The sequence below is a fragment of the Nomascus leucogenys genome, chromosome 23 (genome assembly GCF_006542625.1).
Source record: "Nomascus leucogenys isolate Asia chromosome 23, Asia_NLE_v1, whole genome shotgun sequence".
In the NCBI taxonomy this organism is placed as follows: domain Eukaryota; kingdom Metazoa; phylum Chordata; class Mammalia; order Primates; family Hylobatidae; genus Nomascus; species Nomascus leucogenys.
In genome coordinates this window covers 20,771,901-20,786,228 of record NC_044403.1, presented here as the reverse complement: position 1 = coordinate 20,786,228, position 14,328 = coordinate 20,771,901, and the positions used below count along the sequence as shown (strand labels likewise).

The 14,328-nt window shown below is 44.6% G+C and overlaps 1 protein-coding gene across 1 annotated transcript in view; it reads left to right on the top strand.

Moving 5' to 3' along the window:
* The first annotated feature begins 10,040 nt into the window (after positions 1-10,040).
* Positions 10,041-14,328, top strand: part of FAM234B (family with sequence similarity 234 member B) — a 38,519-nt gene continuing 34,231 nt past the window's right edge. The window contains exon 1 of the mRNA XM_030804573.1: positions 10,041-10,188. Within this exon, the coding sequence (XP_030660433.1) occupies positions 10,152-10,188 (37 nt within the window). The 5' untranslated portion in view covers positions 10,041-10,151. The remainder of the gene's footprint in view (positions 10,189-14,328) is intronic.

Below are 14,328 nucleotides of genomic sequence, written 5' to 3'. Positions count from 1 at the left end.
AAACAGCAAAGTGATCTCAAGGGACACTTTTAAAATCTAAGTCAAATAAACACTTCTGTATCTCAAAGCTTTCAAAGTCTCCCTATTTAATCTAGACTAAAACCCAAAGTCTTTACTTTTCCCTAACAAGTCTACAGAATCTGTTCCTACTCTGGCCATATCTGACCTCATCTAATCTCTAATCTCTCCCTAGAACCATCCTTTCCTGGCTGGGCGTGGTGGCTCCCACCTGTAATCCCGGCACTTCGGGAGGCCGAGGCGGGTGGATCACTTGAGGCCAGAAGTTTGAGACCAGCCAGGCCAACATGGTGAAACCTCATCTCTACTAAAAATACAAAAATACAAAAATTAGCCAGGTGTGGTGGTGGGTGCCTGTAATCCCAGTTACTCGGGAGGCTGAGGCAGGAGAATCTCTTGAACCTGGTAGTTGGAGGTTGCAGTGAGCGGAGATAGCACCACCACACTCCAGCATGGGAAAACAGAGCGAGATTCTGTCTCAGAAAAAAAAAAAAAAAGAACTGTCCTTTCTGGCAACCTTTTTGCTGGTCTTTGAACAGAACAGGTATGCTTCTGCCTCCAAGTTCTTTTTATTCATGATGCCTCTATTAGATCTTTCTTCCAATATCATCCTCTTACTGAAGCGTCCCCTAACCATCCTGTTTAAAATTGGACATCTGCCCACCACTCCCTGCAACTTCCACATTGCATCTCCCCTTCTCTATTCTATTTTTCTGTAATACTTATCACCATCTGACACAGCATATATTTTACTTAACTATTTCCCTCCTCCTCTGCTTGACCTCATAGCTCCCACAAACATACATGATGTGGACAAAGACTTTTGTCTGTTTTGTCTGGTCTGACATCCCCAGCATCTAGAACAGGGCCTTCCGGTAATGACCGCTCAAATATTTGTTGAATAAATAATTTTATTTTTTATATTATATGATTTTATTTTAGAGATGGAGTGTCACTCTCTCTGTTGCCCAGGCTGGAGTGCAGTGGTGCTCACTACAACCTCCGCCTCCCAGGTTTGACCAATTCTTCGGCTTCAGCCTCCTGAATAGCTGGGATTACAGGTGCACGCCACCATGCCTGACTAATTTTTGTATTTTTAGTAGGGATGGGGTTTCACCACATTGACTAGGCTGGTCTCAAACTCCTGGCCTCAAGTGATCTGCCTGCCTTGGCCTCCCAAAGTGCTGGGATTACAGGCGTGAGCCACTGCGCTCAGCCTGAATAATTTGAAAAATGAATCAATGAATGAATCTCAAGGGGAAGCAGCTATGCTAAGCATGACTTGCTTCCTTCCTTTGAACACTAGTCAGGAGACTCACAAGATGCTCTAGTGAAAACTCCTCCACATGGGAATCTGAGGGTTGGGGAATAAGTGTTCCCCTAAAAAATGATGGGGAAAAATTTATCACAAAATGTCTCTTCAAATCAGACCAGTGTTGCTCTTTAAGATTGCGGAAGGGGAAAAAAGATCAGCTTCATGCAAAACCTCTCAGGAGAAGAATAAAACTAGGGTTTTAAAAATTGAGTCAGAGAAAGAAAGAAAATGATTTGTGTTAGGAAATACCTTTCAGAAAAATCTAAACAATCCTCCTTTGGTCATTAAGGCTGGGGTAAGAGACCAAAAATTAATCATTTGATTAAAGAATAAAATTCCCAGATCTTGAAGACTAAAATATAAAAGGAGAATATTTATGGTAAGAAAGAAGAAAAAGAAGTGAGTGAGATTTTATGAACTGGACAAGTAAAAAGTAGCTTTTCGTACAGAGGTCCTTGAAAAATTTTCCAGAGCCTTTAGTTCCTTAAAGATAAACTCTTGGAAGGAATAAAACATAAAAGAAGAAATGAAAATATTTGCAGTGGCAAAGTTACAGTAGATTTATTTGTCTCACAACTCTTTTTAGTCTGTGGTTACATGCATACTTTTAGCTCTGCCATTGTGATTATTCCTCTCAGAACCTCAACTGGGTCAGACATGGTGGCTCACACTTGTAGTCCCAGCTACTTGGGAGGCTGAGGTGGGAGAATTGCTTGAGCCAGGAAGGTCAAGGCTGCAGTGAGCTGTGATCGTGCCACTGCACTCCAGCCTGGGCAACATAATTAAACCCCATCTCAAAAACAAAAAACAACAACCAAAACAAAACAAATACAAAAAACCCTCAAATGTCATCCTAGAGAGAAATTAAGCCTCACATGAAACCCCAGGTTGACAAACCAAACTTGCTTCCAAACCCAGAAAGCGGCCAGAAGTTAAAGATGATCAGGTTTTATTAGATTATCTTGGAGGCAAGATTATAATAAAAAATATTTAAGAAGTATTTCTTGGCTGGGTGCGATGGCTCATGCCTGTAATCCCAGCACTTTGGGAGGCTGAGGTGGGCAGAACACGAGGTCAGGAGATCGAGACCATGCTGGCTAACATGGTGAAATCCTGTCTCTACTAAAAATATAAAAAATTAGCTGGGTGTGGTGGCAGGTGCCTGTAGTCCCAGTTACTTGGGAGGCTGAGGCAGGAGAATGGTGTGAACCTGGAAGGTGGAGCTTGCAGTGAGCCGACATGGTGCCACTGCACTCCAGCCCGGGCGACTGAGCGAGACTCCGTCTCAAAAAAAAAAAAAAAAAAAAAAGTAATTCTTAGGTCATTCATAAAATTACATTAAACAATGTGCTGCAAATAAAGAAAGATGAAAGTGTTAACTGTGTAGGAGTGAGACTATGGATAGTATTTAGCATGACTGTGTGTTAGGGAGAATTTATTTTTATATTTCTTTCTTTCTTTATTATTTTTTGAGATGGATTCTTCCTCTGTCACCCAGGCTGGAGTGCAGTGGCACGATCTCGACTCACTGCAACCTTCACCTCCTGTACTCAAGCAATTCTCCTATCTCAGCCTCCCAAGTAGCTGGGATTACAGGCACCCGCCATCATGCCCAGTTAATTTTTGTATTTTTAGTAGAGACAGGGTTTCACTATGTTGGCCAGGCTGGTCTCCAACTCCTGACCTCAAATGATCCATCTGCCTTGGCCTCCCAAAGTGCTGGGATTATAGGCATGAGCCATCGCGCCTGGCCTATTTATTTATTATTTATTTTGAGACGGGTTCTTGCTCTGTTGCCCAGGCTGGAGTGCAGTGGTGCAATCATGGCTCACTGCAGCCTTGACCTCCTGGGCTCAATCAATTCTCCTGCCTCAGCCTGGGGCTACAGGTGTGTACTACCATGCCCAGCTAATTTTTAAATTTTTTGTAGAGATGGAAATCTCCCTATGTTTTCCAGGCTGGTGTTGAACTTCTGGCCTCAAGCGATCCTCCCATCTCAGCCTCTCAAGAGTGCTGGGGTTATAGGTGTCAGCCACCACAGCTGACTGATAATTTACTTTTATATAGTATATCTCAACTGATGGCTGTTTACCTTCCCTTCATGATAGCTCAATTTAGAGGGAATTTATTTCCATATACTGTGTATTGGGCTGTCACCTAATGCAATGGTTCTAGATGGCCATGGCATCTCTCAGGGGAGAAGAGAGCCAGGAAGCCTCAGTGTCCATACAATTTGGTTCAGTCCCCAGGTGAAAGCTGACGGAGGCTGCAGGAAGACCAGCTGCTGGGGTGGCAGGAATGTGTCAGGGTAGGTATGGGTGACTGTCTCATTTGCAGTCAGGCTCGCAGGAGAAGAAACAGGAGTTCTGTTAGTCTTAATAGTTTGTGTAATAAGAGAAAAATAAACAGGACCCATATTTTCTTTCTTGTCAGAACAAGAAAGCAGGTGAAAAGTGAGAATTTGTGCACACGTTGTGTCTGGGAGACAAAGCATAAGTAACTGAATCCACCACCAGGACCTTTTGCTTGTAACTATCTGGTCTTCCTGTCTCCATTCTTGTTCTCCTCCAGTTTATTCCCTGCATAGCAGCCAGTTGGATCACATCAACTTTGCTAATTAAAGTCCTTCAGTGTCAAGGCAACTGCATGATCAGGTTCCTGTCTGCCTCTTGCTTCTCAGATTGAAACTATCCTCAGGCACACTGGTTTCCTCCATAGAATCAAGCTTTTGTCTTTCTTTCTTTTTTTTTTGAGATGGAGTCTCTATCACCCAGGCTGGAGTGCAGTGGTAGAGTCTTGGCTCACTGCAACCTCTGCCTCCCAGGTTCAAGCAATTCTTGTGCCTCAGCCTCCCGAGTAGCTGGGATTACAGGCATGTACCACCACGCCTGGCTAATTTTTTTTATTTTTAGTAGGCACAGGGTTTCACCATGTTGGCCAGGCTGGTCTCGAACTCCTGATCTCAAGTGATCCGCCCGCTTCGGCCTTCCAAAGTGCTGGGATTACAGGCGTGAGCCACCGTGCCCGGCTGAACGAAGCTTTTTTCTGACTCGACCTTTACACGTCCTGTTCTTCAGCCTTTACGTGAACAACTTCTACCCATTCTTCAGGCGTCAGCTTAAGTATGGGTTTCTCAGACAGCCATTCATTTCCTCACTCCCCAAACTAATCTATGATGTCCCTGTGATTCTTTCTCACAGTACTAGGTTCTTTTCCTTCATTGTGCTTGCCACACTTTGTAATGATACATTTATTTATTGCTTGCTTAATGTCTGTCTCTCCCCTAGATTGCAAGGCCTTTGAAGGAGCTTACGTGATTTGTTTACTATTTTATATCCAGCTCCCTGAAAGCATTGGCTAGGAATGGCTTCATGAGAAGGCTATAGTCAGTGGACTCCAGGAGCAGTAACTTGATACTAAGTGTCAACTTTTCCTGTTTTGTGTTACCATTCCTTTTTTTGTTTTGTTTTGAGATGGAGTTTCACTCTTTTTCCCCAGGCTGGAGTGCAAGGGGCGATCTCGGCTCACTGCAACTTCCTTCTCTTGGGTTCAAGTGATGCTCCTGCTTCGGCCCCCGAGTATCTGGGATTACAGGTGTGTGCCACCATGCCCGGCTAATTTTGTATTTTTAGTAGAGATGGGGTTTCACCATGTTGGCCAGGCTGGTCTTGAACTCCTGATCTCAGGTGATCTGCCCGCCTCAGCCTCCCAAAGTGCTGGGATTACAGGCATGAGCCACCGCACCCGGCCTTATAATTCTTTACAGATGTGCAGACATGAAATGGGCAGAGGTAATTACCAGAAATGCTGAGTCCACCTAACAGGAGGGATAGGGAGAAGTGACAGCCACGAGGCATACATGGAGCATGCGCACACTGCTGAGATTTACAGGCAGAGGGACGGCGTTTCCCCAAGTCATGCAGCCTGGGTGCTTGGACGATAACATTGGTATGGAGAAGAGTGGTGAAAGAACATGAGAATATTTGCATTATCCAAAGCAGGGAATATGAGCGTAGGAAAAAAGTTTTATTAATTATAAAGTCCAGCTGGGCAAGGTGGCTAACGCTTGTAATCCTAGCACTTTGGGAGGCCAAGGTGGGCAGATCACTTGAGCTCACAAGTTCAAGACCACCATAGGCAACATGGCAAAACCCCCATCTCTACAAAAAATACAAAAATTAGCCGGGTGTGGTGGTGCCTACCTATAGTCCCAGCACTCGGGAGGCTGAAGTGGGAAGGATTGCTTGAGCCTGGGAAGCAGAGGTTGCAGTGGGCTGAGACTGTGCCACCGCACTCCAGCCTGGGCAACAGAGCCAGACCTTGTCTCAAAATAAATAAATAAATAAAATGAATAAGGTCCTCCCCCTTTTTTTCTAAATTGATTTTATTCTTTTCTCATAATGTGATGGCTATTTATTCTTACATTCACATTTATCCAATACACATCTGGGGCCATATTGCTATGCATTATGTAGGGCTAAAAAGATACAAAATTTCACTTCCATTCTTTAAGAACTCAACATTTAGTATGGGAGTTTTAATATAATAGATATATATTCAAATTTAATATTAGATATTCAAATTTAATATGGTATATATATTCATATTACAACACACAGCTGCCTATAATACATACTTTAAGATGTGCAGAAAAATGAAGTGTTCCAAGAACTTCAGTCACATAGCCAGTGGTAACCTGATTTACTGACTTTTAGAGGATTACTTAGGACTTAACCAGTGAGCTAGACATGCAGAACTGAGAAGACTCAACAGGGATATAATCTAAACATGAAAAACACTATGGAACAAGACCTTGTCTCAAAAAAGAAAAAAATCTTGGTTATATTAAAAAAAAAAAAAGAAAAGAAAAACACAGTACTGCATAGGTCCTGACTAACCAGAACACGTCTGACTAATCAGCTAGCACTCCCAACCAATGAGAACAAATGTTGGCCAAATATCAGCTACATTCGACACTGAAATCTGTCATGAATCAAGTACTGTCACAAAGGAGTTTACAGTCTGGTTACAATGCTATAAGTGAGGCAGGGATTACAAATAGTTTTCAATTTTTGAGCTGAATCCAATTGATGGCTAGTGGCCCCCTGGATAGTGGAGTGAGAGATTCTGAAGCTATGTCTGGGCCCACTGTCAGAGTGTGGTGATTGGCATGTGCCCTGGAAGCAGAAAAGACAAATTGGAGCACACATGCCATGCATCTGACGTCACTGCTTGTGATTAAAAGACAGAAAAACCTGCGTTCAAATCCTTCTTCAAGTCCTTGGGAATTGTGTAACTTTGGGCAAATGGCTTTATCCATCTGAGTTTACCTTCCATGGAAAGTTTCTGCCCATAGGATGGAGGTGAGACTATAGCCTCATGTTGAAGCTAACGGCAGCAGAAGGCAGGAAATAAGGGAGGAGGAGAAAGCCTGAGAGTGGAACTGACCCAAGAGGTCTTAGTGGTGGGGAAGATGAAGTGATGCGGCCAAGAGCAGAGACCTGGGAGAAGAGATGCATCTAACAGAGCTTTTTTTGGGGGGGCGGGGGTGGGGGGAATGCTACGTGCCTTGATCCCTCTCCCTTGCCCCTTGAATCTTCAGGAAAACTCCCCAAGTCACAATATACTTGGCCCATTGCATTTTTTTTTGGAAGCCAGTGAAGGGGCTGATCAAGACTGGCAAGGCTCCCAAACACTGTCTTCTCTTCTAGGTGATGAGTGCTCAGTGAATGGGGGCTGTTACCATCTACACTGCTACTACAGGTCCTTCGGTCAACATGAACATGCTAGAATGAGGGATGGGAGGACCAAGAGCTCATTTGGCTTGGGTGTGTCTGTCCTTAATTACACTGTTCTCAAACATATGTTCCAGCCAGAGGCTTTTTAAGAAGAAGCCTTTGTTTAAATTTCAGGGCCCACAAAGCATTTTATAGTCTAGACTCTAGAAAGTTTTATAGGCTGGAAGTCTGTATGATCTGAGTGAGATGAGCCCTTGTGTTTTATCAAAGGACATTCTGGGAACATAAACCTGTTTGTCTTCATGACAAGCCATGCAACTCCTGGGCACAGTTCAGTTCTGTGTGAAGAGAAGTGAGTATGCCACCGGTACACATGCGTTTCAAACTTCCTGATCCCCACGCAGGACTGATTTCACAGGCTCCTTGATATCTGCATTTAACCCCCAAATGTCCTCTGCTGTGCACCTCTTTGGTTTTTCTCAATCTCACTGCCCTCATTGCTATTTGCTATGACATTTTCTTTTTGCTTTTTAATCTCATACTAATTACTGCTTCCTGACTTTTGTCAGGAAGTGTAGCAGAGGCTTGGCTACAGTTGGCACCAGTGTAGCAGAGGGTACTACCTTCAGCTTCAGATAAGTCAGTGGAGTTCAGATTTGTCTATCCTCTGCTGATAGATGTAGGAATGGCTTCCAGAAATCTCTCTGCAGAGGGAGTGAGGAGCCTCCTGGGAGAGCTTCAGCTTAGACCCATAAGTCATTACAAGAAACTTAGCTCAGGAACAAAGCCTTAATCCCTACAGGAGAAAGGCAGTCCTAAGGAGAGCAGCGCCTGAACCCTTTCCCACCATCAATAACTCAAGAACTCAGGTCTGTAATTTACAAAAGCATGGGGTGACCAGTGTCACAGACATTGGCTAGATGCTCCCCAAACTCGTCTCCTTTTCTTCCTGGGCTCATACCTTCCCGGCACACATATTCTCTGTCTGAGTTCTAGCCTAATAAATGTGGGCAGAAGTCACGTACACCAGCTCCAGGCCTGGCCCATAAAACTTCCTGCATGATTTGGGATGCAAACGATCCAGTGGAGGCCTCCGAGGCCCTAAGGATGAAGCAGCTGGAGACAGAAGGGCCTGGGTCCCTGAATGGCTGGGAGGAATACAGCCCCAGTGCAGTCTACTTGCACCCCCACCTTGACTGTGACACAGGCAGAAATAAACTTTTACACTCTAAAATCACTGAAATCTTGACGTTGTTTGTTACAGCAATTATCTTGCTCTGGTTGACCCGCTAAGTAAAAATAGAAGCTCTGTCTAATGAAAATACTGCATTCAACCTGAAGGAGTAGCAGCATAGCACTGGCAATTTCCTAATAAAGTGTAACATAAAAAGGAGAGAGAGGCAGTATTCCCTAGTTTCCTTTGCCCTTCACAGCTCTGACATTTTAGGAGCACTAAAATACGAGGTGGCATTTAGTGGGAGATACAGGAAGAGGCAGCAGTTTTTGAGAGGAGGCAGTTTTTGAGGGGCCTGGCAGCGCAGTGGAACCAAGGAGGAAGGGAGGTGGCTGCTGGTAGATACAGTGGCATTGGTTCCAAGAGGAGGTGGTGAAATCTAGTGGGGGTAGTCAGGACCAGCAGAAGTGGCCACACTGCCCAGGGAAAGGCAAGCATTAGAGGGCCAGATTTGATCAGAAGTCCATGCAGGACACTTAGAGATTTTGAGCAGTACTTGGAGTATTACAAAGGTAATAACCAGCAATATGGGTTCCCTCTATGAGTTATGGGAACTTGAGAAGGTTGGGGAAGAACATTCTCACTGTAGATCAATGTAGGAAAAATAGAAGCTGATTTTCTGACTTCAGTTGTGATTTTTCAGAAAAGTAATTTCTTCAAGAAGGCACGGCCGCCAGGCAGGTTAGGCTGTTCATAGGCATCCCGCCCCTGTCACTCTTGTACTTGTCAGGGAGGCAAGCCAAGTTCAGAAGTCAGAGAGGGCCTGGGTGTTTGCATTTTCCACAGTGACCTCAGTGGGTGTTTGGGCAACAAAGGTATTCACATTCCACTAGGTAGCTAGAAAGTAACTCACAGGTATTCTCTATGTAAAAGGCAAGGATCCTGATTCATTTGGCAGCTGCTTTGAATTTTTTTCTTTAATTGAAAAAAAAGTACATTAAATTTGAGAAATACTATTCTGAGCTGCAGTTCCTATGTGAAAATGGAAAAAAGTTGTGGAGGGATGAAAGAGATTTCCAGAGGGACAAGGAAGACAAAGTGGGGCAAAGCTCAGGAAGCCAAGGAAGGAGGAATTCCTGGGCATCGGCCTCTCCGCAAAAATCATTCGGGCAAAGCTGGGGTGATTATGGGGAGCGTGCAGATGCCTTAAAGGTCAAGCATTGAAATCTGAGGAGCTGGAGATGCTGCATCTATTGGATGTCTGTACACAGTCAGTTCCTCCTGCTACACCCTTCAACTAGAAGCTGCAGCGTAGCGTGCTGAGTAGACAGCTGTAAAGAACTGGGAGGGTTCGAGCTCCAGGAAACTTCAACTTCTACCTAAGAAGCATAATAGAAACACTCTTACTAGGTGCCTACTGTGTGCTGTGTGTTTTAAACAGGTCATATCATTTAATTCTCACTGCAAGCTTGTGAAGTAGGTAGTATGTCTTTAATTAAAAAAAAGCAGCTGCAGCTCAGACGCCCCAAGGGACTTGCCCAAGATGGCCTAGCTAGTAAGTGATTCAGGCAGGATTCAAATCCAGTTTGCGTGATTACAAAGCCCATGCACATTGCACAATCCACACCTCCTTAAATATCTCGTTCGAATCATTTTCACTGCAAGCTTACGGGGTATTTTCTCCCCATTTCACTGACGAGGCAAGTGAGACTCGGAGTGGTGAGGTGACCTGCATAGGTAGGGTGGGAGAAAAGCCTGCGGAGCGTGTGCTCTGGCTTGGCCTCCCGCGGCTCTGTCTCCAGCAAGCGGGTCCCACCTTTCCCGGTCCCAGCCCCATGCACCGCCCGCCCGGAACTACACTTCCCGGCAGAACGCGGGCGCGCGCACGCGCACCGGGGCCTCCGCCATGGCGACCGTGCTGTCCAGGGCGCTCAAGCTGCCGGGTAAGGAGTCGCAGCCTTGCGACCACCCTGTCCCCGCCGGTGTTGGAATAAGGGGAGGCGAGACTCTGGGGGCGAGGCCGGTCGGGCCCTGGCCTCAACGCAGACTCAGCTGCAGACGCCGGGTGGCGAGGAGGGTGCAGTCCCTTGGGGCTGGGGTCCGAGTGCCACCAGAGGGCGAGAGGGGCTCCCAGCGGGGCAGGGGTCGCGGGCGCGGGGCGAACCCGGAGACGCGCGGGGAGAGGGCGCCGAGCAGGTGTTGCGGCGGGGAGTGTCAGAACGCCGGTCGCCGCTGTCCCGAGGGGAGGCTGGCGAGAGGAGCATCCTTCCCGAGCGCCGCGGACCAGGCACCGCGGGGACTCCGGCGCCTTCTGTCTTGGCCGGACCTGGGCGGGGGCGGCGGGAAGGCGAGTGGCCCTCTGTGGATCATCCCTTTCACCTAATGACAGCAACGACGCATCCATGAGGCAGGTGGGACAGGTATTTACGTCCCTTCCTAGTTTACAGAAGAGAAAATGAGAGTTATTTGGCTAATTGAATTGTCCAGGATCTCACAAGTATTGGGAAAGCTCGGCCTTGAACGTCAGGGGTCTTTTCACTCTAAATCCTGAGCTTTTGATTCCACTTGGTCAGTCTCCAGCTGCCGACATTAAGCAGGGGAAATGAGTTGGCACCTATAAATGGAAGATAATGTATGGAATCTTCTTTAAGGCAGCATTAGGGGTGATGACAACTTCCAGAGCTGATTCAGTACTTCGGGCAGCAGCTCCAAGTTTTTTTTCCTTTTCTTTTTTTTTCCTCCTAAACCTCCAGGGTAGGATTGTACTGTTAGAAACTTGATATTTTAATAAAAGTATATTTATTCCACCCAAGTAAATTTTAAACATTAGGCTTTAGAAAAATTAATGGCTCTACCTAGATAAGTTTTAAGCATTAAGCTATAAACATTTATTTGCTGATAATTTGTATTAGAGGGAAAAGCAGTTGCTTTCATAGTTATCTCTAGAGAGGGCTATTTGGGTTTTGGTTGGAGAGCTAGTTTGAGGTTGCAGGGGGATTACAGGGTCCTTGTTCTCAAGGAGCTTCCAGTATGCTACCCTGAAGTGAACCTTGCCATTTGGATGACGCTAGGTTGGATATTAGTTTGCATTTCTGTCCCCAGACTTCATGACCTCAGACAGATTTTTTTTTTTTTAATATGGGCTCATTGGAACATTGGAAGGAACACTGATAGTATCTGCCTTGGAATGTGTGCATAACACCGGAATTAAATGAGAGATGTGGCCCTTTACCTGCAGGATTAATTTTTTACTTTTTTACTTTGTATGTCCTTTGTGTAGAATGATATCCTCCCAGAGGGGTAATAAGATGTCAGACACATTTAGCTTTATTTCTTTTTTTTTTTTCTTTTAGAGTCCTTTTTTTTATTTCAGTGTAGGTCATTGTTATTCTCTAAGAATGAGAATGCATGAAAATCTTGCTTGAGCAACTCTTGAGCTCTTTTGTGTTCTTATGCCCCATGGCTGTGGTGTTATCACTCCCTGGAGTATTAGTTGTAGGAACTGGTTGGGGTTCCCATAGCCTAGTCCGTGGGCCTGTTTGGCAGGCAGCTTGGCCCTGAGCCCTGAGGTATGCTTGATGCTTTTTTAGGCCCAGATATAGTAGGCATGTGTTCTTTCATGTGATGTGGGTTTTAAGAAAATGTTCACTTGCATTTTTCCTTGTCTCCTTCTTGCCCCTTCTTCCCTCCACCCAAAATACTATTTTTAGTTTTTGCATTAGGTACAAGTTGTTTTGTATAGCTCTTTTTGGCTACCCTGTAATTGGGGTCCTGAGACTGCTGTCCTGTTGGGGCTACTGTGTTATGTTCTCGTAGTTAACATCCCCACTGTTTTGTTTGTTTGTTTTTGTTTGTTTGTTTGTTTTTTTGAGATGGAGTTTCGCTCTTCTTGCCCAGGCTGGAGTGCAATTGTGTGACCTTGGCTCATCACAACCTCCGCCTCCTGGGTTCAAGCAATTCTCCTGCCTCAGCCTCCGAGTAGCTGGGATTACAGGCATGCGCCACAACGCCCGGCTAATTTTGTATTTTTAGTAGAGACAGGGTTTCTCCATGTTGGTCAGGCTGGTCTGGAACTCCTGACCTCAGGTGATCGCCTGCCGTGGCCTCCCAAAGTGCTGGGATTACAGGCGTGAGCCACTGCAGCTGGCCCCAACATCCCCACTGTTTTCATGTGTGAGGAAGTCAGGATGGAGTGGTAGCTGAGAGCATGAGACAGGCTCAAGTTCAAATCCAGTCTTTACCTAATTAGTTACTTAATCTCTTTAAGCTTTAGTTTCCTCATCTATAACAATAACATTATTATGGAGCATTCACTCTATGCCACACATTCTACTACATATTTACCTCCTAGGGTTATCTGAAATAGTAAAGGAGATGGATGTACTTAGGAGGTCTAGTAACCTCTGACATATGTTAGTCAGTAAGTGTTGGCTGTTGTCATCAGCACTGTGCTCATTTATGAATGTGATACCTGAAGGAAGGCTTGATGTAATAGTGCGCTATTGACAGATCTCAGCAGCCTTTTTATGAAAGAGCAGTTTCGCTAAGCTCAGGAAGGAAAGATGTTTGGCTCACATGCATAAAATGAGGTTAATTAGTAGCAGAAGGCCAATATGACATTCATAAAGCCTGTAGGACAGCTTATCTCCTAAGTATATGTTTTTTTTTTTTTTCCTTAGGCCATTTTAAAGTTTGCAGGTCAAACACTGGAGGGAATATCAGAGCAAAATGATTTTTTATGATTTATTTGTGTAACTTCAGAGTCTTTATATGCTCTTGAGTAAACTAACCCATGATATGAATTATTTACCTTTAGTTGCAGTAGAGTCTATTGTATAGTATATGCCCAGTATAGTGTATACTATAGTATAGTATATGTTATGGAATAGTGTATGTTTTAGTATATTTCCTGAAAACATTTGGGTATGGTATAATTGCATCACTTTCCTATTTGTGTTTTCCTCTCTACCATTTTGGAAATCCTATTATATTTAAGCAGCATCTTCAGTCTTCCTAAGAGGAAAAGCAATAGCTGTGGAAAGCTCATTTATAATGATTTGTTATGAAATCAGTGCCCTCTCTCTTATTCTTTGAAAACCTTTCATTCATTAAAAATTTGGGTGGTGGCTGAAAGTAGCAACGAAGCGAGTGAGTGCTAAGTGCCCTAAGCTTGGAAGCTGGATTTGACGCCTAGCTCCTCAGCCTGAGTAGGACTTAAGGCAGGTTGGTGGACTGCTCTTAAGGCAAGTTGGTGGACTTCTTTTACTTCACTCTCTCTTATTGTCTTTCTGTAAATAGATAGAAAAAATATTATTAAAGACTTCTCTAATCAAAACTTGCAGTCTGTAATCCTTAAGCGGAGGTTTGTTTTTGCACTATCTGAAAAAAAAAAATTAGTATAAAAGTATTTATTCCTCTCAAAAGGCTGGCCAAGAACTGGCCCCTAGTCTTCTGTGATGTAAAGAAAGCATAGGAGTATGATAACTCAGAGCGCTTGTGTGCTTGTCTTTATATTTCGGTGATGTCATGGCTGGGTCAGAATGCTTGGACATCAAATTGCATGTTCTTTCTCTGAGGACTTTTTAGATATTGCCCCGCTATCTTTTAATAGTGTATGTTACTATAGCGAAACAGGGTTCCCCTTGTAAAACCATCAGATCTCATGAGACTTATTCACTACCATAAGAACAGTATGGGAGAAACTGCCCTCATGATGCAATTATCTCCCACTGGGTCCCTCCTACAACACATGGGAATTATGGGAGTACAATTAAAGTTGAGATTTGGGTGGGGACACAGAGCCAAACCACATCCGCTAATTACTTAAACTAATGAGCCTCAGCTTCCTCATCTTGAAAGTGAAGACAGTAATGTGTCTACCTCACATAGTTGTTATGAAGATTTACTGAGATAAGAATTTTTTTTTGAGACAAAGTCTTGTTCTGTCGCCCAGGCTGGAGTGCAGTGGCATGGTCTCGACTCACTCTAACCTCTGCCTCCCAGGTTCAAGCAATTTTAATGCCTCAGCCTCCTGAGTAGCTGGGGTTACAGGCACCTGCCACCACACGTAGCTAATTTTTGTA